This window comes from Eptatretus burgeri, chromosome 16 (assembly GCF_056783735.1).
Source record: "Eptatretus burgeri isolate ZD-2024b chromosome 16, Ebu_testis_v1, whole genome shotgun sequence".
NCBI lineage: Eukaryota > Metazoa > Chordata > Myxini > Myxiniformes > Myxinidae > Eptatretus > Eptatretus burgeri.
Window position 1 is genome coordinate 63129723 of NC_140976.1, and position 27022 is coordinate 63156744.

General features: G+C 47.4%; 1 protein-coding gene across 2 annotated transcripts in view; it reads left to right on the forward strand.

Annotated features, from left to right (window-relative positions):
• Positions 1 to 9356: 9356 nt before the first annotated feature.
• Positions 9357 to 27022, forward strand: part of PFAS (phosphoribosylformylglycinamidine synthase) — a 71891-nt gene continuing 54225 nt past the window's right edge. The window contains exons 1-8 of one of the 2 annotated variants that reach the window (XM_085858795.1): positions 9357 to 9417; positions 21321 to 21456; positions 22140 to 22245; positions 22932 to 23124; positions 23218 to 23326; positions 23493 to 23633; positions 24000 to 24124; positions 25381 to 25509. In XM_085858795.1, the coding sequence (XP_085714921.1) occupies positions 9363 to 9417; positions 21321 to 21456; positions 22140 to 22245; positions 22932 to 23124; positions 23218 to 23326; positions 23493 to 23633; positions 24000 to 24124; positions 25381 to 25509 (994 nt within the window). In that variant the 5' untranslated portion in view covers positions 9357 to 9362. Of the gene's footprint in view, positions 9418 to 12534; positions 12870 to 21320; positions 21457 to 22139; positions 22246 to 22931; positions 23125 to 23217; positions 23327 to 23492; positions 23634 to 23999; positions 24125 to 25380; positions 25510 to 27022 lie in introns of those variants that run through there. The other variant, XM_085858794.1, reaches the window with a different exon arrangement.

A 27022-nucleotide genomic window follows, 5' to 3' on the forward strand; every position in this document is an offset into this window, starting at 1 on the left:
TTGGTTGGTCCAAAATAACGATAGCAAAGAATAACGGCTAACTCAAAGATCACAGCCCTGTCCACACAAATAAACCCCATTAAACAACGGTGGGGAAATCTATCTGAACACACACTTAGCGATATAACTGACTTTAGGACCTTTATGGTGTTTTGCGAATTTCCACGGCCGTAACAACATATATATATATATATATATATATATATATATATATATATATATATATATATATGTATATATATATATATATGTATATATATGTATATATGTATATATATATATATATATATATATATATATATATATATATATATATATATATATATATATATATATATATATATATATTGTTACGAATTTGGAATTCGATAGCACACAACATACAGGTTCCTTTAGTCAGCTATGTCGATAAGTGCTTGTTCCCTTGATAGCTCACCTTTCATTGTTTAAATGTTCAGAAATAGATTAGATGCACTGCGGATCGATTTACTAGTTGGGGAACGAAACAATGAAGACGTCCCTCCCCCTCTTCTGCGAAGAGGAAGAAGAACCCTGCCGCCTCATGATTCATGATGTCAACAACTCCCTCCCACCCGTGGTTGAGTGGGGGGATGGATCACGAGGGCATGAGTCACGCCGGGCGTGGGGGAGGGGCGGAGAAGGATAAGGACGAGATTCTTTCTTTGTTCTTGAGTAGTAAGCTTTTTGCTTCGGCAGAGAGTAGTCGTTCAACAGACCTTCGGGTCCTGTTTGGCTTGGGTTAGGGTTGAGGCCTTCGGAAGCTTTTTGCTTCGGCTGGCTCAGTGAGCTTCAGCTGAGGTCTGGCTCGGGAGGAGGCTTTTTGGAGGCTTTTTGCTTTGGTGGGTCAGTGGGCCTTCGGCTTCTGCTTGGCTCGGTAGACTTCTTGGAGAGCTGCTTTGTTTGGGAGAGAGTTGAGCTGGTTGCTCGGCTCGTGCTGCGATGGTGGCTTCTTCTTCTTCTTAGTTCGTGGAGCTCTTTGTTCTCCATTTTGGTTCCCGGCTTGGTACGACTCATCGGCCTCTTCTTAGAGGTGGTTCCTCGGGGAGGCGACGCATCGACGGGAAGGATCGGCGCCTCGTCTCACCAGCACGTGTTGAGAAGCGCAGGAGGATTCGCGGGAGCTCGGGAAGGATCGCGGCTCACGGCGATTGGGTCCAGCTCGCTCTCGCTGGAGCCTGGGTCCGAAAAACTTGAAGACCACACGAGGTGGAGAGGTTCGAGATAGGTTCTGGGTTTCAGCTCACCTGTCCTCCGAGCTGGAGCTCGTTATTAAAGGCCTCTGCCACCATTTCTTGGGTGTGTGTGTGTGTGCGTACATGTGTCCGTGGGCCCGTCTAATAAGTAAGAAATTGTTAAGTGCTTTGTTTGCTGTAAATGTTTGCATCACATTTCGTATAGTCGGAATGTCCCTCACTACCTCCATGTGTGTGTGTGTGTGTGTGTTCGTCCTTTGTGTCGTCCACTTCACCTCCTCTCTCCTCTATCTCCCGTGTCTCTGTTATTTATATTATTATTAGATCCCCGAGTGAGATATTTCTTTATATGTGTCCCAAAAATAAATAACCTAATGCGCTGCGTAACTAACTAAACAAACTCTCAGACTCATTCGGACAACTTAACTAAAATTGCCGGCGCTAAAACAAACATGCAGGCGGGGTTTCACGTATTTACAATTTTCATTTGACTTATCCATTACTTAACCATGGCCCAGGACTTGTGATCTGTGAAAGGGGAAAGGCAAAAGTCATTTCAAAGTTCATTGATGCAGGGGAATGGATGGAGATGGTCGCAAAACAACTAGAACGGGCACTCGTAGAGCGCATACCTTCGCCACAGCCACTATTTTGAACATGGCATGAGAGTGAAATGAGGAACTAAAATTCCACTAAATCTGCTCGGGAATTTTGCAAATTTAAAGTCCATGATCCGGATTTTGTGAAAGGATTTTGTTATAAGAACTATTACGATTATGACAATTTTAGGTGATTCGTTGTCCCGAGTGCCGAACTCTGTAGCATGTAGGGTCAGATTCGGTCGAATGTCACTGACCACGCAGACACGACCTGGATCAAGTAGATCATGTTTTCAAATCCGAGCGAGGACAGAAACGTCATTTTAATTGGCGTCTAATTAAACAAGAAAGTGAAACTCCTTTTACTAAACCATGAGCGAAGCTATGTGCATATCAAACTATACCAAGTCTCCTTAATGAAAATTTGTTGTATTTTACTTAGTAATTAAGTTTGGTGGGGCCCTTATGGCCCTTGTTGCATCAACAGACACACAGTTTAGAGACAGAGATATATTCTAGTTATTACCTTTGTATTAAGTTGTCCACAACGCATCTCAATACAAATATGCATTTCGTGACCCCCATGACCTTTGACCCACAACCGCTACCTTGGGTGACAATAGTACTATACCTTGTGTCATTTCAGAAGATGGGGAATTGAACACTGAACAATTTGGAGTTAATTTGATGTAAATCGGAAACATATTAACCGTTTTCATCATGAAAAAACGATGTTGACCTTTTTGTGACCTTGACCTTTGATCCGATCGCTCCCAAAATGTAATGGATTTGTCCTTTCATGATGCCAAACAAATCCAAAACAATTAAAGCCTCTCTGCGTTTTGTTTTTTTTTGCGTTTAGTTGTCCACAACACTTTCCGATATAAATGTGAATTTGTGTGACCCCCTTGACCTTTGACCCCCAACCGCTGCCTTGGGTGGCAAAAGTACTATACCATGTGTCATATTAGAGGATGGGGAATTTAATTTTGAACATTTTGGAGTTAATTTGCTGTAAATCAAAACAAAATTGACAATTTAATCGCGAAAAAACGATTTTGACCTTTTTGTGACCTTGACCTTAACCTTTGATCCGATCTCTCCCAAAATCTAATCGATTTGTCCTCTCGTGATGCCAAACACATCCACAAAATTTCATGACAATCTGCGAAGTGGTTTTTGTGTAATGTTGTCCACAACGCTTCCCAATCAAAAACTCCATTTTGGTGACCCCTTTGACCTTTGACTTCCACAGACTAACTAGGGTTGCAACCACTATACCATACGCTATATCAGTGGATCGGGATTTGAATACTGAACATTTTGGACTTAATTTGAAATAAATCGGAACAAAATTGACACTTTAATCGCAAAAAAACGATTTTGACCTTTTTGTGACCTTGACCTTGACCTTTGATCCGATCGCTCCCAAAATCTAATCGATTTGTCCTCTCATGATGTCAAACAAGTCCACAAAATTTCATCATAATCTGCTAAGTAGTTTTTGCGTAATGGTGTCCACGACGCTGCCCAATGAAAAATGCTTTGTGGTGACCCCCTTGACCTTTGACCCCCAACCGCTACCTAGGGTAATTACGCCACACTTTCATGTGGTATAGCCTAGAATGTAGAATTGAGTAATTAACATTTTGGTGTTGGTTTTATCTCGTTCGCATAAAAATTGACCGCGTTATGACGAAAAAACGATTCTGACCTTTTCGTGACCGTGACCGTGACCTTGACCTTTAATCCGATTGCTCCCAAAAGCTTCGCCTGGCGTCCTTGAGTAACTGCACATCATCTCTGAAAATTTCATGCAAATCGGTCCAGCAGTTTTTGCGCAATGTTGTCCACACACATATTTACCAATAAATAAATACACAGGGGTCAATACAATACCTTCGTCAAACAAAGTTTGCGAAGGTAAAAATGGACTGGATGCACAGGCTGGCTGCAGGGCAGTCCTCACAAAAGTGGATGGTCCTGGCGCACATGGTGATGGATGGACACAGGGGCAAATGCAAACTAGAGGGGGAGCACTCGGTAGAGTGCAAAACCTCCGCCGCCAATACTGCTAGGTCACTCAAGTGAACCTGATATCCTATTCATTCAATTTGACGTCAACAGTGCTAACAGAGTTATAGTTTGCAACTTTCCCTTTTTAGGTCATCTCTTCGAGCATGACCTAACAATATGGGTGTCGATGTCCTTCGATCCGTCCGTCCGTCCATTCACAATGAAGTTGAAGCGGGAGATCTGGTCATTAGTGATCCTGATAGAGGTCGATGAGACGTACACGATGGTATGACTTTCAATGTCACCGAAGGTCAAGGTCAAGGTCACGAGGCCTTTGAAGTTGCGAAAATGACGATTTTCAAATTCTATCTCCTCCGCCATTTCTCAAGCGATCTTGAATTTGACTGTAGCATATGAATATATGGGACAATATCTAAATTTGGTCGGGCCAGATTTTCGATATTCGCTTTCGTTTTCGTGTCACGTGACTTCAAAGTTGGCAAAAAATGCGAAAATGACGATTTTCAAAATCTATGTCCTACATTTCTCAAGTGATCTTGAATTTGATTGTGGCATATGAATGCATGGGACAATATCTAAATTTGGTCGGGACGGATTTTCAAATTTCGCTTTCGTTTTCGCGTCATGTGACTTCAAAGTTTGCAAAAACTGCCCTACCTTCAGGAGGCTATATATTCTCTACTGGGCATGGTAAAAGTTAGTGAATGGTGTCATTGCATAACAGCTGACCTTGTCTTTCATGTCCATTCGAAAGAATACCGATATCTTCGAATACGTACACGTCACATGACTTTGAATTTTGCGAAAACTGCTTCATGTAGTTGCAAAATGACTATTTTCAAAATCTATCTCCTCCTACATTTCTTAAGTTATCTTGAATTTGATTGTGGCATATTAATCTATGGGACAATATCTAGATTTAATCAGGCCGGATTTTCGATGTTTGCTTTCGTTTTCGCGTCACGTGACTTCAAAGTAGGCCAAAAATCCCTCCTGACCCGAGAACACTACAACCTAGTAACAGGAACTCATGCTTGTAAAGGTCGTTCTCATGCTTGGTATTGGTTAACTCTCGGTTTGTGACTCCTATTATATAATCTGCCTGCCTGCCCGCCCGCGGCCCGCCTGCCTGCTCATAGTATAGCTTTTTAGGTACCCCCACTCATAGCCCAATGTCCCCACCAAATCGGCAAATTGCCATAGGCCTTGGTCATAGAAGCTATCAGAATCGAAAAATATCGGATGGCATATCGTTATGTGTTTCATATACGTCAAAGTGCTGGAAAACAATAGAGAGATCTCCATTGTTTTCCAGCACTTTGATATACGCCATCCTTCTTTTGACACGAATATTGATCGGCAGCCGACACGACGGGACAGGTGTCCAGTCATATGAAGTTTTTACGGTGTTGTTGTGTTTTTGATATTTCCGGTGTTTAGCACTGCTTCGTCAAATAATCGCCATGTGCGATTGCCATATTTCTGGTTTCCTTCCGCGTTTATCTTATGTCGTACACATATAAACATTATTCCTGCATATAGTGCACAGTCATCGGTTGGTCCAGTAGAGTCAACTGGAATATTCTGAACTGAACGAACAGAACTGTGGATAGTAAGAGTGAGTAGTGTGGTGTAGTCAGTGTTGTTGTTGCACTTTTATAAGAGATTGGAAAACAAAAAGGCTAGGCCTACGTATCTACCCATCAAATCCACTGACTGACTGGTTTGTGTCGTAGTTATCTCTCTGCCATTTGCTACTGTACCTACATACTCTACTACATGGAGTGATAGTGATTATACCACCTACTTCTATGGACTCTTGGCCATCTACCTACTGGACATTATTTGACGGACTCGTTGGCATTAGTGCAGAGGAGAGTATAGTATATAAATTTGGTGATTGGTGTCCAGTAGACAGCTACAGCTGTGTGGTAAGTCAGGAAATAGACCCCATTCAGCTCTCGTTCGGAACACCGCAACACTTTTTTTATTTTAACAGCTAGAAGGCTAGTTTTGGTTTTACCTTGTTTCTCGCAGAGATGACCGTCACTCCCACATGGGTGTATTTTACTTTTAACTTTTACATACTCATTTAATTTGTCATAACTAGATTCCTTGAGACAGAAATTGATTTTACGTGGGTATATCCACCTGAAGTTCAAAAATCAGCCGCAATTATAATTTTGGCATGTTTTTTGTTGGAAATCACTTATAACATGGAGAAATGCAAAAAAAAAAAATCCAAATTTTGTTGGAAAGAAAGGCAAAATTTTCTGGTTTTTTTTCTCTAACAATTTTTTTTGGGGGGGTGGAAATCACTTAAAACATGTAGAAATGCAAAAACAAAAATTCAAATATTTTTTCAAAATGGCCGCCATAGCGGCCATATTGGACTTTGGACCAAGTCCAAAATCTAATGGCATGATCCTTGGACCATACCTAATCCCCCCACTAAGTTTCGTCGAAATCCGTCGAGGAGTTTTTTTGTAATACTCTTCACAAACAAACAAACAGACAGGGGTGAAAACAGTAACCTCCGTCCATCTTCGATGGCGGAGGTTAACGAGAGGGGGAGCACTCGGGAGAGTGCAAAACCTCCACCGCCAATACTGCTGGGTCACTCAAGTGAACCTTATATCTTATTCATTAAATATGATGTCAACAGTGCTGACAGAGTTATAGTTCTTTTCTCCATTTTTTTTTTGGGGGGGGGGGGGTTGGAAATCACTTAAAACATGTAGAAATGCAAAAAAAAAAGAAATCGAAATTTTGTTGAAAAAAAAAGTTGCAAAACTTTTTTTTCTCGAACAATTTTTTTTTGGGGGGGTTGGAAATCACTTAAAAGATGTAGAAATGCAAAAAAATATTTTTTTCTCTAACATTTTTTTTGGGGGGGAGGGGGTTGGAAATCACTTAAAACATGTAGAAATGCAAAAAAAAAAAAATTCTCTAACATTTTTTTTTTGGGGGGGGGAAGAATTTTTTGGGGCGGTTGGAAATCACTTAAAACATGTAGAAATGCAAAAAAAAATTCCTTTTTTGGGGGGGGGGATTGGGAAGCACTTAAAACATGTAGAAATGCAAAAAAAATTTTCTCTAACAATTTTTGGGGGTTGGAAATCACTTGGAACATGTAGAAATGCAAAAAAAATTTTCTCAATTTTTGGGGGAGGGGTTGGAAATCACTTGAAACATGTAGAAATGCAAAAAAAAGAAATCGAAATTTTGTTGAAAAAAAAGTTGCAAAAATTTTTTTTTCTTGAACAATTTTTTTTTTGTTGGTGGGGGTTTGGAAATCACTGAAAAAATGTAGAAATGCAAAAAAATAGATTTTTTCTCTAACATTTTTTTTTGGGGGGGTTGGAAATCACTAAAAACATGTAGAAATGCAAAAAAAAAAAATGTTCTCTAACATTTTTGGGGGGGGAACAATTTTTGGGGGTTGGAAATAACTTAAAACATGTAGAAATGCAAAAAAAAATTCCTTTTTTGGGGGGGGGCATTGGAAATCACTTAAAACATGTAGAAATGCAAAAAAAAAATTTCTCTAACAATTTTGGGGGGGGGTTGGAAATCACTTAAAACATGTATAAATGCAAAAAAAAATTCTCTATTTTTGGGGGGGGGGTAACAATTTTTTTGGGCGGGGGTTGGAAATCACTTAAAACATGTAGAAATGCAAAAAAAAAGATTTTCTCTAAAAAAGTTTTTTGGGGGGGGGGGTCAAAAATTTAATGGCATGATCCTTGGACCATACCAAACCCCCCACAAAGTTTCGTCGAAATCCGTCAAGGAGTTTTTCCGTAATACTGTTCACAAACAAACAAACAAATAAACAGAAAGGGGTGAAAACAGTAACCTCCATCCATCTTCGAAGTTCTGGGTTTCAGCTCACCTGTCCTCCGAGCTGGAGCTCGTTATGAAAGGCCTCTGCCACCATTTCTTGGGTGTGTTTATGCGTACGTGTGTCCGTGGGCCCGTCTAATAAGTAGGAAATTGTTAAGTGCTTTGTGTGCTGTAAATGTTTGCATCGCATTTCGTATAGTCAGAATAGTTCTGCTCTTACGTGCTTCCCTGGTTCCCCATTATTATTAATAAATACCCCAATTGTTAAATGTTTTCAGCTCGTCGCGTCGATTCTTTCATTGACTGAGCATTTTGTGTGTTGGTGGTTAGAAAGCCGTTGGTTTGCCGTAAAAGGGGGACATTTGGACCGACGGTTCTCGGCGATTAAGCCGCTCGGAATTGCGCATGGGACAGGCTCACCTCGGCGGTTTGTTCCGTACGAGATCCATCGAGGGTGGAATACCCCGGTAGTTGGATCACGTGGGTATTTAGGTACATTGAAGATTGGCAATCGACCCTACCCCACGTGATCTGCCGATTGGCCTATTTCGGTTCTTGTACAAGGACCCGTCGCTCGGAGTTATCCGGGCGGCGATCTATATTCCGGGCGATCGGTCGGGCCGACTCGACTTGCGGTTCCGTTCAGAGCGGTCGGTTGGCGGCTGACCCCCTGTACCGTAACAGTATATACAGGGTGTCCCAAAAAAATGTACTCACCCTTTAAATGATAATAAATGCATTGTTTATTGACTTAGAAACAAGATTAATGGTTAAATGTATAAATGGATAAATGCATGTTTACAAATGTTCAAACTGACGACCATCACTTTCCAAACACAGCCGATAACGCGAACCAATGGATTCAACAGCGTTACGAATCATTTCATTTGGAACTGCAAGACATTGTCTTTCAATTTCCTCTGTTGACTGTTGCTGGTTTTGAGCCGTAAACCTTATCTTTGAGATATCCCCATAAAAAGAAGTCCATTGGAGTGAGGTCTGGGGAACGCGCAGGGAATTCAACACTACCTCTTCGCCCAATCCATCTGTTTGGAAAAGTTGCCTCGGGATAGGCCCTTGCATCACGGTGGTAGTAGGGAGGTGCTCCATCTTGCTGAAAGTAAATCTCTTTGTCACCAAATATCTATTCGACACGTGGACCGACGGATTCCTGCAGCAATTTTAAGTAAACATCCCCAGTGACAGTTTGGTCAAAAAAGAATGGCCCTAGGATGCCCAATGCTGATATCCCACACCACACAGTAACTCCTGGTAAGTTTAAATGGTGTTCCATCGTAACATGCGGATTTTCAGGAGCCCAGTACGTGCAATTGTGTCGGTTAATTGAGCCATTTAACTTGAAGCTGGCCTCATCACTCCAAACAATTTTGGATGGAAATGCTGCATCTTCTTCGCATTTGCCCAGGTACCACTCACAAAATTCAGCTCTCCGGTCAGAATCGTCTTCATTTAGAGCGTGGATTAATGTTGGAATGTAACTTTTCCAATTAATTCGCTTCAAAATGCGATGGGTGCTTGATTTTGGGATTCCTGTCTCACGAGCCATTTGTCATACAGATTTCCATTGGAATTGGTGGAGGGTTTCCAGCAATTGATTTTCCTTTGCGGGGGTGGTTGATGACCGTGGTCTTCCTGAACGTTCCTTATGGACGTCATGCACAGTTCCATCTGTTTCAAACTTATCTCGGATGTGAGCAATGGTGAGTCACGTTGGTGGATCTTTGTGAAAATATTTTCTAAATTGTCTTTGCACTTCCATGATGTTTTCGTGCTTCCAGTAGCACTTTATGATAAATTTTCTTTCTTCAAAGCCTAGTCGTACTTCTGCCATTATGAGGGTCAATTTTATCTGAAAAGAAATGAAAAATTCAGTGAGTTATGAGGAGCCAAAATGCGAGTACATTTTTTTGGGACACCCTGTATATCGGAGATCCGTTTTTGCACCTTTTTATGTAATGCAGTGATATTGGCAGATTTCCAAGCACATGGAAGATGACCTCGTGCAAATGACAGGGTGAAAAGGCAGAAAGGATGGGAAAGAGCAGCAGAGCTGGTTTTTAGGACACGTGAGCTTTTTGAGGTCTAACAGATGTTGCCTTCTGACTCTCCAGAGAGTGGACACACACTTGTTGTTTTCTTTTTTGAATGCACCGAGATTGCTGTCGGTCGCATTAGCCTTTCAGGAAGAGAATGCAAGTTGTTTCAGAGCAGCTAGTTCACCACAGTATTCAGTGTACCATGGGCGGGACGTAGAGGACAATTAAAGACCAGATGGCATGAATCTATGCAGTGGAGAGAGAGCAGGTTTCTGTGGAAGAATTTCCAGGCTGAGTTAACATCGGGGGCAGTAGCGAGACCAGTCCTGAAGAGAGATGGCTGCTTGCAGTCCCTGCCAATCTAGCTTTGTGGACGGCCAGACTCGCCGGCATTGAGACAGCTCTCTGACAATAGCCAGAGAGATGTTGACTTTCACCAGCGCATGATCAGATGAACCAATCGGAGCAGATGAAGAGCAGGAGACATTTGCATGAACATTAGTCGTCACCAAGTCCAGAAGGGAGGTTTTGCCATTGGGAGAAATCCTGGTTGGAAAGTTCACAGATTGAATCAGTCCCATAGAGTCACAGAAATCCTTTGCAGAAGTGCTCTGTCTGGTGAGAGACGTACCAACACCCACCCAATTTGCATGGTGACAATTGATATCACCACATATTATATGAGGAAGAGAGAGTTGGGATGAGTGGTTAAAAGTTTGTCCATGTTGCCTGAGAGAGATGTAAATGGAGTCATCATTGTTTGGAGGATGGTATAACACAAGATGAAGAAGAGGTGGGGGAGGAGGGGAAGTTGCAGCCCCAGGTACTCCTGGGGAATGGACGGTGTAAGATCAGTACATGGACAGTGAGGAATTGAGGCATTGATGTAAAGTGCAACTCCACCGCCGGGGCGTGATTCAGGCCAATCAAATTGGAGGAGACGATAACTGAGGAGAGACACAAAAGAGTCAGGGACGTCATGTGGGAGGAAGGATTAGGTTAAACAGATGATGTCCGGTTTATCGGCAGTGGCTTGGATTGAGCAATCTGTCAGGATGGAGTGGAGATCCTGGATGTTTGAGGTCCACACAGTTAGAGATGTTGGGTGGAGGCGTTTGGAGGGTGCAGGATGGGGGTGGGGTAGGTTTTGTGTGGGAAAGGTGAGGTGTTGAATGGGTGGGGTGCAGGTGAAGGTTTGTGTGTGTGGGGTGTGGGGGAAGGTTTGAGCGTGTGTCCCTCAAAGCCTCACTGGATTGTCTGCCCCTAAATCTGGCTCTGCCTGGATCGTCGCCTCTAAATCTGGTCCTGACTGTATGATGACTGGATGTATTCTAGAATCTGGCAATTCTAAAGACTGGAGAAAAACTAACAAAGGGTTAAAGTTGTTTCGACTTTTATATGGTGATGGCTCATGGAGGAGCTCCCATCTATATAACATGCAGTGATGCAGGATATGGATGTTAGAAGGGAATAACATGTGACACTTTAAAATTGATAAGTTTATTTGGAGTTAATGGACAAAGCAATAATTTTTATTCTTTCTATTGATTGCAACTCGTGGTTTGGGCGATTTATAACAACAGTGTGTGTAGCTTGAATCGTCCTGGGGGAGGACAAGAAACAATAGATAACATCGACGCCTTCTACCGAACCGCAGCGAAGTGCTGGTACGATGGGCCATAGGTACGCACACTCACCTTTGGTACGATCGGTCACAGGTACGCACACTCACCTTTGGTACGATCGGCCACAGGTACGCGCACTCACGTTTGGTACGATCGGCCACAGGTACGCGCACTCACCTTTGGTACGATCGGCCACAGGTACGCACACTCACCTTTGGTACGATCGGCCACAGGTACGCACTCTCACCTTTGGTACGATCGGCCACAGGTACGCACACTCACCTTTGGTACGATCGGCCACAGGTACGCACACTCACCTTTGGTGCGATCGGTCACAGGTACGCACACTCACCTTTGGTACGATCGGCCACAGGTACGCACACTCACCTTTGGTACGATCGGCCACAGGTACGCACACTCACCTTTGGTACGATCGGCCACAGGTACGCACACTCACCTTTGGTGCGATCGGTCACAGGTACGCACACTCACCTTTGGTACGATCGGCCACAGGTACGCACACTCACCTTTGGTACGATCGGCCCCAGCTACGCACACTCACCTTTGAGCTGTCTATCCTTGGTTCGAATCCCGACCCAGCTATAAACCGTCTTCCCGGTGTGTCGCGGTCATGGTGATTCATCATTGTGTGTCGTCCCTCGGATGGTTGGTAAGCCGGGCGTCCCTTCTGCTGGCATTATTTTAGTGGATGTTAAAGATCCCACGGTGTCCTTCGCGAGAAGTTGGCGAGCCATCACCGGCACCCTGAACAAATTACAAATTCCTCCCCAACCTATAGGGGGCACTGCATCAGCGGCACGGGCACCCACCGATCATGTCACCCGTGGCCACGTGCTGTACATGAAGCGATGATGATGTGACAGTGTCCACCTCTTTTACTGCAGACACCACCTCGTGGAAATGTTTTAAATCGGATATTCCATGTCGTGCTGTTTGGAGGTTTTTTTTGTGGTAAATATAAGACACCGGAGGAAAATCAGGTTGATGTTTCATTCTGATCGTAATGATCGTTTTAGGTGTCCAACTGGTTTCCATCTCGTGACGGGAGCGGGGAGACAGTGAAATGGGCATCTTGAGAGATATGAGGAAGAAGAAGAGGAAGGATACGAATGAGAAAGAAGAAGAAGAAGAAGAAGAATAAGCAGCATAGGAAGAAGAAGATCACGTTCCAGAAATTAAAACCAGAAACAGAGGCTTTTGTCACAAAGTCGGACAGTAGTGCAGGCCTGGGCCAGGACCCCATATTCCAGCACGTGGGTTCGGTTGGCGCGAGGACTCCACCGGACATCGAGTTAAAACTGAACTTTAACCTCCACGATCATTCAGCGACCATGAGCGTCCTGCGCTGTTATTGGCGTCCTGGGAACGATAAGGGTCGGCGTTTGGCGTCCATTCTACAACGGCTCGTTGTGGAGCACAACTGGATAACGGCAACGGACTGCGAGTTGTGTTTCACCGTGTTGTGGCGAGGTCCGATTGTTCTGTAAACCTCCAGATTCTCGCGTCCACCCCCCCACCCCATGCACTCATTCTCCCACACCACACCCCATGCACTCATTCTCCCACCCCATGCACTCATTCTCCCACCCCCGACCACATGCACTCATTCTCCCACCCCCACCCCATGCACTCATTCTCCCACCCCCCACCCCATGCACTCATTCTCCCACCCCCACCCCATGCACTCATTCTCCCACCCCCACCCCATGCACTCATTCTCCCACCCCCACCCCATGCACTCATTCTCCTTCCCCCCATGCACTCATTCTCCCTCTCCCCCATGCACTCATTCTCCCTCCCCCCCATGCACTTATTCTCCCTGCCCCCCATGCACTCATTCTCCCTGCCCACCCCATGCACTCATTCTCCCTGCCCCCCCATGCACTCATTCTCCCTGCCCCCCATGCACTCATTCTCCCTCCCCCCCATGCACTCATTCTCCCTCCCCCCCATGCACTCATTCTCCCTCCCCCCATGCCGCTCATTCTCCCTCCCCCACCCATGCACTCATTCTCCCTCCACCCACCCATGCACTCATTCTCCCTCCACACACCCATGCACTCATTCTCCCTCCCCACCCATGCACTCATTCTCCCCTCCCCATGCACTCATTCTCCCTCCCCCATGCACTCATTCTCCCCCCCCATGCCGCTCATGCTCCCTCCCCCCCCAATGCACTCATTCTCCCTCCCCCATGTCGCTCATTCTCCCTCCCCATGTCGCTCATTCTCCCTCCCCATGCCGCTCATTCTCCCTCCCCATGCACTCCTTCTCCCCCCCCCATGCACTCATTCTCCCCCCATGCACTCATTCTCCCCCATGCACTCATTCTCCCACCCCCCACCCCATGCACTCATTCTCCCACCCCCACCCCATGCACTCATTCTCCCACCCCCACCCCATGCACTCATTCTCCCACCCCCACCCCATGCACTCATTCTCCCACCCCCACCCCATGCACTCATTCTCCCACCCCCACCCCATGCACTCATTCTCCCACCCCCACCCCATGCACTCATTCTCCCACCCCCACCCCATGCACTCATTCTCCCACCCCACCCCATGCACTCATTCTCCCACCCCCACCCCATGCACTCATTCTCCCACCCCCACCCCATGCACTCATTCTCCCTCCCCACCCCATGCACTCATTCTCCCTCCCCCCCATGCACTCATTCTCCCTCCCCCCCATGCACTTATTCATTCTCCCCCCCCCATGCACTCATTCTCCCTGCCCCCCATGCACTCATTCTCCCTGCCCCCCCATGCACTCATTCTCCCTGCCCCCCATGCACTCATTCTCCCCCCCCCATGCACTCATTCTCCTCCCCCCATGCACTCATTCTCCCTGCCCCCATGCACTCATTCTCCCCCCCCCCATGCACTCATTCTCCCTCCCCCCATGCACTCATTCTCCCTCCCCCCCCATGCACTCATTCTCCCTGCACTCATTCTCCCTCCCCCCCATGCACTCATTCTCCCTGCCCCCCATGCACTCATTCTCCCTGCCCCCCATGCACTCATTCTCCCTCCCCCCATGCACTCATTCTCCCTGCCCCCATGCACTCATTCTCCCTCCCCCCCATGCACTCATTCTCCCTGCACCCCCATGCACTCATTCTCCCTCCACACACCCATGCACTCATTCTCCCTCCCCACCCATGCACTCATTCTCCCTCCCCCACCCCATGCACTCATTCTCCCTCCCCCCACCCCATGCACTCATTCTCCCTCCCCCCATGCACTCATTCTCCCTCCCCCCCATGCACTCATTCTCCCTCCCCCACCCATGCACTCATTCTCCCTCCACCCACCCATGCACTCATTCTCCCTCCACACACCCATGCACTCATTCTCCCTCCCCACCCATGCACTCATTCTCCCTGCCCCCCCATGCACTCATTCTCCCCCTCCCCATGCACTCATTCTCCCTCCCCCCATGCACTCATTCTCCCTCCCCCATGCCGCTCATTCTCCCTCCCCCACCCATGCACTCATTCTCCCTCCACCCACCCATGCACTCATTCTCCCTCCACCCACCCATGCACTCATTCTCCCTCCACACACCCATGCACTCATTCTCCCTCCCCACCCATGCACTCATTCTCCCTCCCCCATGCACTCATTCTCCCTCCCCCCATGCACTCATTCTCCCTCCCCCATGCACTCATTCTCCCCCCATGCCGCTCATGCTCCCTCCCCCCAATGCACTCATTCTCCCTCCCCCATGTCGCTCATTCTCCCTCCCCATGCCGCTCATTCTCCCTCCCCATGCACTCATTCTCCCCCCATGCACTCATTCTCCCCCCCATGCACTCATTCTCCCCCCATGCACTCATTCTCCCCCCATGCACTCATTCTCCCCCATGCACTCATTCTCCCCCATGCACTCATTCTCCCCCCCCCATGCACTCATTCTCCCTCTCCCCATGCACTCATTCTCCCTCTCCCCCATGCACTCATTCTCCCTGCCCCCCCATGCACTCATTCTCCCTGCCCCCCATGCACTCATTCTCCCTGCCCCCCATGCACTCATTCTCCCTGCCCCCCCATGCACTCATTCTCCCTGCCTCCCCATGCACTCATTCTCCCTCCCCCCATGCACTCATTCTCCCACCCCCACCCCATGCACTCATTCTCCCTCCCCCCACCCATGCACTCATTCTCCCTCCCCCCCATGCACTCATTCTCCCTGCCCCCCATGCACTTATTCTCCCTGCCCCCCATGCACTTATTCTCCCTGCCCCCCATGCACTCATTCTCCCTGCCCCCCATGCACTCATTCTCCCTGCCCCCCATGCACTCATTCTCCCAGCCCCCCCACCCCATGCACTCATTCTCCCTCCCCCCCATGCACTCATTCTCCCTCCCCCATGCCTCTCATTCTCCCACCCCCCATGCCGCTCATTCTCCCTCCCCCACCCATGCACTCATTCTCCCTCCACCCACCCATGCACTCATTCTCCCTCCACCCACCCATGCACTCATTCTCCCTCCACCCACCCATGCACTCATTCTCCCTCCACACACCCATGCACTCATTCTCCCTCCCCACCCATGCACTCATTCTCCCTCCCCCATGCACTCATTCTCCCTCCCCCCATGCACTCATTCTCCCTCCCCCATGCACTCATTCTCCCTCCCCCCCCATGCACTCATTCTCCCTCCCCCCATGTCACTCATTCTCCCCCCCCATGTCGCTCATTCTCCCTCCCCCCACCCATGTCACTCATTCTCCCTCCCCCCCATGTCGCTCATTCTCCCTCCCCATGTCGCTCATTCTCCCTCCCCATGCACTCATTCTCCCTCCCCATGCACTCATTCTCCCTCCCCATGCACTCATTCTCCCCCCCCATGCACTCATTCTCCCCCCATGCACTCATTCTCCCCCCCATGCACTCATTCTCCCCCCCATGCACTCATTCTCCCCCCATGCACTCATTCTCCCCCCCATGCACTCATTCTCCCCCCCATGCACTCATTCTCCCCCCCATGCACTCATTCTCCCCCCCCATGCACTCATTCTCCCCCCCATGCACTCATTCTCCCCCCATGCACTCATTCTCCCCCCATGCACTCATTCTCCCCCCATGCACTCATTCTCCCCCCATGCACTCATTCTCCCCCCCATGCACTCATTCTCCCCCCCCATGCACTCATTCTCCCCCCATGCACTCATTCTCCCCCCCCCATGCACTCATTCTCCCCCCCCATGCACTCATTCTCCCCCCCATGCACTCATTCTCCCCCCATGCACTCATTCTCCCCCCCATGCACTCATTCTCCCCCCCCCCATGCACTCATTCTCCCCCCATGCACTCATTCTCCCCCCATGCACTCATTCTCCCCCCATGCACTCATTCTCCCCCCCATGCACTCATTCTCCCCCCATGCACTCATTCTCCCCCCCCATGCACTCATTCTCCCCCATGCACTCATTCTCCCTCCCCCCCATGCACTCATTCTCCCTGCCCCCATGCACTCATTCTCCCTGCCCCCCATGCACTCATTCTCCCCCCCCCATGCACTCATTCTCCCCCCATGCACTCATTCTCCCCCCCATGCACTCATTCTCCCTCCCCCCCCATGCACTCATTCTCCCTCCCCCACCCATGCACTCATTCTCCCTCCACCCACCCATGCACTCATTCTCCCTCCACCCACCCATGCACTCATTCTCCCTCCACACACCCATGCACTCATTCTCCCTCCCCACCCATGCACTCATTCTCCCCCTCCCCATGCACTCATTCTCCCTCCCCCCATGCACTCATTCTCCCTCCCCCATGCACTCATTCTCCCTCCCATGCACTCATTCTCCCTCCCCCATGCACTCATTCTCCCCCCCATGCACTCATTCTCCCTCCCCCATGCACTCATTCTCCCTCCCCATGCACTCATTCTCCCTCCCCATGCCGCTCATTCTCCCTCCCCATGCACTCATTCTCCCTCCCCATGCACTCCTTCTCCCCCATGCACTCATTCTCCCCCCATGCACTCATTCTCCCCCCATGCACTCATTCTCCCCCCCATGCACTCATTCTCCCCCCCCATGCACTCATTCTCCCCCCCATGCACTCATTCTCCCCCCCATGCACTCATTCTCCCCCCCATGCACTCATTCTCCCCCCCATGCACTCATTCTCCCCCCATGCACTCATTCTCCCCCCCCATGCACTCATTCTCCCCCCCATGCACTCATTCTCCCCCCATGCACTCATTCTCCCCCCATGCACTCATTCTCCCCCCATGCACTCATTCTCCCCCCATGCACTCATTCTCCCCCCCATGCACTCATTCTCCCCCCATGCACTCATTCTCCCCCCATGCACTCATTCTCCCCCCATGCACTCATTCTCCCCCCCATGCACTCATTCTCCCCCCCATGCACTCATTCTCCCCCCCATGCACTCATTCTCCCCCCCATGCACTCATTCTCCCCCCATGCACTCATTCTCCCCCCATGCACTCATTCTCCCCCATGCACTCATTCTCCCCCCATGCACTCATTCTCCCCCCATGCACTCATTCTCCCCCCATGCACTCATTCTCCCCCCATGCACTCATTCTCCCCCCATGCACTCATTCTCCCCCCATGCACTCATTCTCCCCTCATGCACTCATTCTCCCCCTCATGCACTCATTCTCCCCCCCATGCACTCATTCTCCCCCCCATGCACTCATTCTCCCCCCCATGCACTCATTCTCCCCCCCATGCACTCATTCTCCCCCCATGCACTCATTCTCCCCCCCATGCACTCATTCTCCCCCCATGCACTCATTCTCCCCCCCATGCACTCATTCTCCCGCCCCATGCACTCATTCTCCCACCCCCATGCACTCATTCTCCCACCCCCCATGCACTCATTCTCCCCCATGCACTCATTCGCCCTCCCCCCCCCCCTGCCGCTCTCTCTCCCTCCCCCCCCCCAATGGCTCCCCACACCTGTTCGCTCCTCACGCCCCTCCTTGCCTCCTCCATGGTTTTTCGTGTGCACTCGCGGAAACTCACCCATGGCTATATATCCCCACTTGGACCCCCCTCGCCCACCATGGCTATCTGTCCCCACTTGGACCCCCTCCCTCACCATGGCTATCTGTCCCCACTTGGACCCCCTCCCCACCACGGCTGTCTGTCCCCACTTTGACCCCCCTGCCCCACCATGGCTATTTGTCCCCACTTGGACCCCCTTCCCCCACCATGGCTATCTGTCCCCACTTGGCCCCCCTCTCCCACCATGACTGCCTGCCCCGCTGGCACCCTCCAATGACTCCCATTCACCCCACCCTTCCCCACATAAACACACCTTTCGCTCTTCCTGTTTGCGTTATGTGTTTGATGTGTGACTATTGTGGGTCCATTGACGTTGAGTAATCCACTGATGTGGACGGGCGACCGGGGTTATGGACCCGCAGTTTGGAGAGGTTCTGGGCTGAAAGGATTGAAACCTCGATGATTTACGGTGTCCAGCTGATGATGATCCGGGCAGTTGGGAAATCAGTCAATTGATTATAAGTTCAGGTTATAACTTCAAATATAACAGCTTTTGTAAGTACCAGAACATAATGTATCTGTGTTTGTGTGTTTACATTGCTTGTAGAAAGTCTAGACCCCCCCCTCCCTTTCAAAATTTTCACCTTTTGTTTTTGTATCCTGAAATTAAATTGCATTAAATCAGACTTTTCCACCTTCATTTACACATCGTAACTAACAACTTCCAAGTGAAAAACTAATTGCACAAATTTCAGAAAATTAATTGAAATACAAAACTAGAATATCTTGGTTGGATACGTGTCCACCCTCCCCCCACCCTTCCCCGAGTTAATACTTGGTGGAAGCACTTTTGACAGCAATTCCAGCTGTGAGTGTGTTAGGATAGGACACACCTGGATTGGGCAACATTTACCCATTGTTCTGTACAAAACTGTTCCAGCTCAGTGAGGTTGTGTGGGGAGCGTTGATGGACAGCAATCTTCAAGTCATGCCACAAATTTTTGATTGGATTTAGGTCGGGACCCTGACTGGGCCACTCAAGGACATTTATCTTGTTGTTCCTTCGTCACTCCAGTGTAGCTTTGGCTGTCATGCTGAAAGGTGAACTTCCGTCCCAATTTTAGCTTTCTTGCAGAAGGCAGCAGGTTTTGCTTGAGGATTTTTCTGTATTTTGCTTCATCTATTTTCCCTTCTCTGCTGATAAGTGCCCCAGTCCCTGCTGATGAGAAACATCCCCATAACATGATGCTGCCACCACCATGCTTCACAGTAGGGATGGTGTTCTTTGGGTGATGTGCTGTGTCGGATTTACACCAAACGTGACGTTTTGCATTTAAACCAAAAAGTTCCATCTTGGTTTCGTCAGACCACAAAACGTTTTGCCTCATGGCTTCAGAATCTCCAGAGTGGTTTTTTTTTCATACCTCAAACGGAACTCAAAGTGGGAAGTTTTGACTAATGGCTTCCTTGTTCCTCCGTGCAGGCCAGACTTGTAGAGTGCTTGGGATGTTATTGTCACGTGCACACAGTGACCATTCTTTGACATAAAGGCATGTAGTCGCTCGTTCAAAGTTGCTATTGGCCTCTTGGTGGCCTCTCTGCTCAGTCATCTCCCTTCTTGGTCATCCAGTTTGGAGGAACAGCCTGATCTCGGCAGGGTGTTGATGATGTATGTATGTATATATATATATATATATATATATATATATATATATATATATATATATATATATATATATATATATATATATATATATATATATTATATGTTCCACTTCTTGATTTGTCTTGACTGTGTTCCAAGGGATATTCAAGGCCTTTGAAATATTTTTATTCCCATCCCCTGATCTGTGCCTTTCCACAACTTTATCCTGGAGGTCTTTTGAAAGCTCCTTGGTGTTCATGGTTGAGTCTTTGCTGTGAAATACACTACCCAGGCGAGGAAACTTACAGGAACAGCTAATTTTATTATGAAATGATCATTATCACTACGATTGAACACATAACAGGTCGAGGCGAATTAACTTGGTGTGTGACATTCAAGGTGATTCGTTACACCTGAGCTCATTTACAATTGCGATTATAAGGGGGGTGGACACTTATCCAACCAGAATTTTCTAGGTTTGTATTTTTAATGAATTTTCTGAAATTTGTAGAATTTGTTTTTCCCTTGGAAGTTGTGGTTACGATGTGTAAATGAAGGTAGAAAAGTATGATTTAATGCAGATAATTCCAGGCTATAAGGCAACAAACAGTGAAAATTTTGAAAGGGGGTGGTGTGTGTGTGTGTGTGTGTGTGTGTGTGTGTGTGTGTGTGTGTGTGTGTGTGTGTGTGTGTGTGTGTGTGTGTGTGTGTGTGTGTGTGTGTGTGTGTGTGTGTGTGTGTGTGTGTGTGTTTTGTCTGGCTTTCTTCTTGGGACTACGGTGCAGTAATTGGTCTTTATTTTGATTACCGGTCTCGTCATTGTCATGGATAGAACTAAACATCCGTTCTGAGTCTGAGAGGTTGGTCGTTCGAACCACAGCCGACTCGTACCAAAGTCTTTAACACTAGTACATACTGCTTCCTTGCTTGATGCTCAGTATATAAAAGGATAGGGTATGGATAAACAACCATTGCATTGGCTCGATGGCCCTGCTGTCCTTCTGCATTGAAGTTCCTTGTATGGGAACTCCTGTTGTATTATTAGTCCCCCACTGGTTTCACCGGAGGGAACTATAGGTTTGCTGCATGTATGTACATTGTGTTATTTAAAATATCACACCGGTAGGGGACGTTTATTGCAAAGCAATGTTCGCTCTTGTTGTTGTACTTTGTTTTCCAGCAGGTTTTTCTAACTGTGTTTCAGGACATGCAGGTATGCACCTCATTCTGCCTTTCTCCTGTACAGGCACCTCATTATAATCTCACTACCTCTTCCACCCAGGCATCACTGATCCTACCAAAGATGAAATGCATCGCCTGGCTTGGTTGGTGAAACCTCATTTCACCGAGCATGCTGTTTCCTGGGAACCCGGCCTTAATGCAGGACCATCGGATTTGTTGTTCGAGGTTGGGCCGAGGTTGGAGTCCCATAATAATTTTGCCAAAGCATCCTTCTGAGCAGATATGTCGCTGTCGATGTTTGATGACACCCTCGGATGGATAGTCATCTTAGTATCAGTTGTATTACTCTTTGCTAAAGCCTGTAGATGAATCACAGAGGAGCTGGCGAGAATGTCTTGATTCTTGACACCTTAAATGATCCAACGCACCACGTGACTAAATGCAATTTATTTGAACACCGAGATGCTGTGAGGTGATCTGTGTTGTGATTACTTTGCCAAATGTACAAGGAGACTGCCCTTTGTGAGTCGGCCCCGTCTTCATCGCGGCTCTTCATTTCCTTCTTGATAAGTTGTTGATGTGTTTCCATTGTGGCGATACCGGTCCCCCGATTGGACGACTTGGCTGTGAAAGCAAATTGCGTGCAGTATTTGTATTTGTTTGTGTGCTTTCTTCCATTATGATCTGTCCAAAAGTCTCTCTGTGCAGCGCTGTATACTTTGCCACTTATAAGTTGTATGAAAGACCGTCCTCACCACCAGTACCCCACACCAATCAAACATCCACAAACATGGTCGTATCATCCAAGGTTATTTATTGGAAAGCCACGTCATATACAAAACCATTTCTTAGTTACACTTATCATTTGCCTCGGTAAGTCTGTAAAAACTCTCAAGCTCACCACTGTTTGTGTTTCCAGGTTGAACTTTTCCACCCCATGGTCTACCAATGCCGTGGCCATTTGCCAAGCCATCGGTCTTCTGAACGTGGCCAGAATCGAGTGCTCTGAGCGATACCTGATCAAGGTTGGCCTCGCTGCGCTTATCGGGTTGCTCTCCTGACTCCCATTTATTGCCGTGCCATTAATTTCTGCACATTCTGAACACAAAGGAATAGGCCTGAAACGAGAGGCTCGCGTCATCCGTTTTGTGTGCACTCTGTAGATGTTTTCCTTTACTTTAATTTCTTAATTTACCTGGGTTTGAATCCTGACCGAACTATCAACCGTCATCCTGGTGTTTCACAGGCAGCTTGATCCATCAAAGTGTTTGCCGTCCCTATGTGTCCCCCCCCCCTGAGTGTGGCGAGAAGAAAGAGAATAAAACCAAGATCAAGCTCGAAACGAAGAAGAGAAGAAGCAAGGGAATGAGGGAATTAACAGGAAAAGGAGGGAGGGACAGAGAATAAGACACTGCAACCTGCAAATAATGTTTGTTGGGTTTGGAAGGGTTAATGGGGGTAATAAAGATTGTGGGTGTGAATGGGGGATAACGTGAGATGGTGACGCACCACATACTTGAAGCGTTCTAGGAAAGAGTGGAATAATACGGCCTCTGCAAGGCCCTGGCACAGTTCAACGGGTGCTTGATGGACTAACTCTTACAACCACAGATAGGCATTCCACGTTTTTAAATTTTATTTATTTATTTTTTGTTTGGTAGATTGCAGAATATGAATCGCTGTTTTTAACGGTGCTGGGATTGCCTTTCAGGTTGATGGAAAATCGCTTCCTGGGCCAGAAATGGTTTCGCAGCTGGTACCCAAACTGTACGATCGTATGACGCAATCCATCTACCAGGAGCCTCTGACGAGTTTTGAACTTGACATCAAAGCCGTGCCAACGTTCGACGTCGATGTACTCGGCAGGGGACGAGCTGCACTCGAAGAGGCAAACCGAGAGCTTGGTATGGAGCGTGACCCGTGAAACGCTGATGTTACGAAGGAAAGATGGTCCCTTTTAAATTGTCATGTTTGTTCCTTTCGGAGCGACTGCACAGGTCTAGCATTTGATGACTGGGACTTGGATTACTACACTCGGATGTTTTGTGACGAGGTAGGAAGGAACCCCACTAGCGTTGAGTGCTTTGACCTGGCGCAGTCCAACAGGTACTTGATAACCATACCATGCCGTAAATAACCCTACCTACTCATTGTTACGAGCTTCTCTTTAGTGAAGTTGTTTGATGTGGCCCAGTTCTATTTCAATTTACCTATAAAAAGTGGATAGGTTTAACATAAAAAGAACTCTCCGTGCCGTGGCTATTTGTCTCAGTGAACACAGCCGCCACTGGTTCTTCAAAGGAAGACTACATGTTGAGGGCAGAGTGGAGGAACAGTCGCTGTTCCAAATGGTCATGAGCACGCAGGAGCGGAGCAACGCAAACAGCATCATCAAGTTTAACGACAACAGCAGGTGAAACCTTGGCCGTTTTGATTGTGACGTACGGTAACCGGATTCTCCATCAAATTTGCATACGTGTCGGTCGTACCCAGGGTCAGGTCAAGGGCACAAAAAATATCCTTATCCACCGCAATACCCCACCTCTCAGGCTGCTCCCAAAGGGAGTGGTGTTTCTCGTTGGTAAGATGTTGGAAAGTAGTCGGAAGATGGTCTTCCTTTATGCTTTACAATAGAATCTTATTTTCTCCTTGTTTTTTTTTTTCTATACAAGCATTTTACCCATCGGGTTATTCATCATTTTTGCTGCAGCTTGTTTGCAATTCCGTAGACCTTTTTCACTCGTGATCACAGTCAGCGTTTGTTTTGTTGCTTTTGCAGCGCTATTCGTGGTGGTGAAATTTCGTGCCTTTATCCCAAAGATCCCGCCCTGCCAAGCCCGTTCTCAGAACGCCCGAGTCTCCGACATGCCATCTTCACTGCGGAGACACATAATTTCCCCACAGGTGGGAAAGTTTGCTCGTGCCGTACAAAAACCCGGACGGTTTCGTGAAATGTGTTTGAGTTTTAAGGGTGAATGTTTTCCTGTGAAAGTGAGATGCGATTCCATTGTGTTTGAAGATATTTTGCTGCCACTGCACCGTGATCGTGTGGCTGCCAGTAGTATGAGAAGACTTAGGTGTGTTCCTAACGAAGTATAGGGCTAGCAAGAAAGCCTAGAAGTATGCCTACTTTCCTCTGAGCTGTCCAGCTGGTGTTGGAAACTCGACCCAGCCATAAACTGTAACTGTGGTGTTACGCAAACATGGCTTGGCATCATGCGTGTGTCGTCCTCGGATGGACGTTAATCTGGATGTGCCATGTGGCACCATGAGTTGGTGGACGTTAATAATCCCACGATGTCCTTCGCGAAATAAGGTGAGTTATCACCGGCACCATGAGCAAATTACAAATTCCTGTCTGGACTGCGGGTAACAAGTGGTCTGGTCTTCCTGGGGGTTTCTTGATACCAGTTGACAATGCTTGCTATCTTCGAGTGTGGTTGCTGTCTGGCCTTTAGAGAGTTCGACAATTCAGGAGATCTAGAGAGGGGGTTCCGTTCAGTGGAATTGGGGAAGTTGGTGCCGTTCACTGCTGTTAGCCGTTTGGAAGAAAGGAGATACTCGTGGTACTGTGGGCTGGTCCTCCTGCCTGGTTACCCTCGCTGTGCCTGTTCGTGCACCACAGGCCTCAAGCTACACACCAGCGGCATCACATGCCCCCGCCTATGGGGGCTTCGATACGAAACCTGGTCCGGTTCGTGTGAATGGAAGTTGCGTGCTTGTGGCTCCCTTGGTTTTATTCACTGTTGTTAACCGTCTGTCTTTCTTTCGTGCAGGATTCTCCATTTATGTTTTGTGGTTCAATAAAGTATTCATTATTTCTTTGGAGCACGTGTCTGCCTGGTTCCACATCCTGCTGCACTGCTGAAACTTTTTCAGTCCATTTGATATTCCCTGGCACTTCAAATTAAGCAAATTCTAATCTGGATAACGAGTGTGTTCAGACACGCTCATTAAAGTGCAGAGCATCCACACTGCTCAGGGTGCTTTGTATTCAATTGAGCCTAAAGTACGGTCATTCGCAGAGTAGATCTGTGGCATTTGTGACCTCACGCTCGACCGTGTAATTGATGAATGTGGCGAGGGGATGTGAACGTGACGATACTCTTAAGCTGTACTGATAGTTTGTGGTTAACCTTCTCATGTGCGTCTTCCCCCAGGTGTAGCTCCGTTCAGTGGAGCAACTACAGGTGCTGGAGGCCGTATTCGTGACGTGCAATGCACGGGACGAGGGGCCCACGTCATCGCCGGGACAGCCGGCTACACCTTTGGGAATCTACACATCCCTGGTGGGTGCTGATTATTTGCAGTTGATGAAAATATATGAAAACGACAGCACAAGATATTATCTGAACCAAGAGGCTGCACTTCCCACCTGTCCAGCTGCAGAAACCTTCCATGGGTACTTTTCTCAAGCGCATGTGAAATGGACATGTACAAGAAATCACCTTACGTTTGCTTTGTAACCCACGGTCGTCGATGGAATCGGTTGAAAATTAGTAACACTGGGGTGGATTGTAATACAGCTCATTATTAATAAAGCTCATTAATGACAGAGCAGTTAACCAGATAGATGAAAGGTGGTGTTATTATCATAAAGGAGAAGTGAAGAGGGGGAGGGGGAGGGGGTTGGGTTCTTGTGAGTAAAAAGTGGGGGTGATATATAATTTGATAATTGTGATTGTTGAAACATAAAGTGGTAAAACTTTTGAATATAAGGGCCTGTATACTTCCTATAACACTTGGCTGATAACATCGCTGCACACCTTTTTTAAACGGTGTCTAAGGCTCTTAGTGGAGCTGCCACACACACATCTCTCACACGTGGACATACAGGCGAATACATGAGACAAAACAGCCGCTGAGCTTGGGGGAAATGTCGTTGCTTCCCGGGGCACTACGGGTACCAGCGATGTCACAACAATGATCCTGCCTTTCTCACCGCACTTAGTGGGGCATTTCCTAAGGAGGAATTTCCTCCTCCCCATGATTGCAATGAAATGGGGATTGTCCATGCTTTTATCCTTTTTTTAAATGCTGAACACCAAGCAAGGAAGCAGCACGTACCATTTTATAGAGTCTTTGGTATGACTCATCCGGGTTTTGAACCACCGACTTCTTACACCGGAGTGGACACTCTAACCATTACACAACAGAGTGTGGTGACTTAAACAATGGAAATAACTGTGCGTGAATTGGAATATTTATTATCAAAAACGGGGGGGATATTGTAATTGGCTCCGTCGGTCCGTCCATCCGTCATATCTCCTAAATGGTTGGGCAGAAATTCACCAAACTTCGTAGTTGTGATCACCACATTGCAGGAAGGTGCAAGAGCAGTCTCAGTTTTTGGCACGCCCCTGAGTTAAATACCGAAAAATGCGATTCCGTGCACATTTAAAAACATTTTTTAAATTAAACTTTGTATGTGCAATCAACATTGGGGGGTGCATGGAATATATAACGATTTTTTGGATTTGACCTCTGGTTTACACCCCGGGGTGGTGACTGAGGGACACTGGTCAAAACAGGGGGGGGGGGGAAATGTTAAACTCAAAATTCGACATTGGGTCATTCCTGGTGGAACTTTTTGCTATCTTTAAACTTTGTTTTTGGTGGGAAACGTGGCAATTTGTCATGGCGTGCCATCGACTCTGCTCGAGTTCAAATTTTAGAATAACCAAAGATTGCCAAAATAACGATACTTGAGTCCCGGTACAATTAATAAGCCTTACAATGAATTTGTGATGACGAACAACAGTTGTGCTGTTAATGTATTTGGTGTGGAGCAAAGCTTTGAAT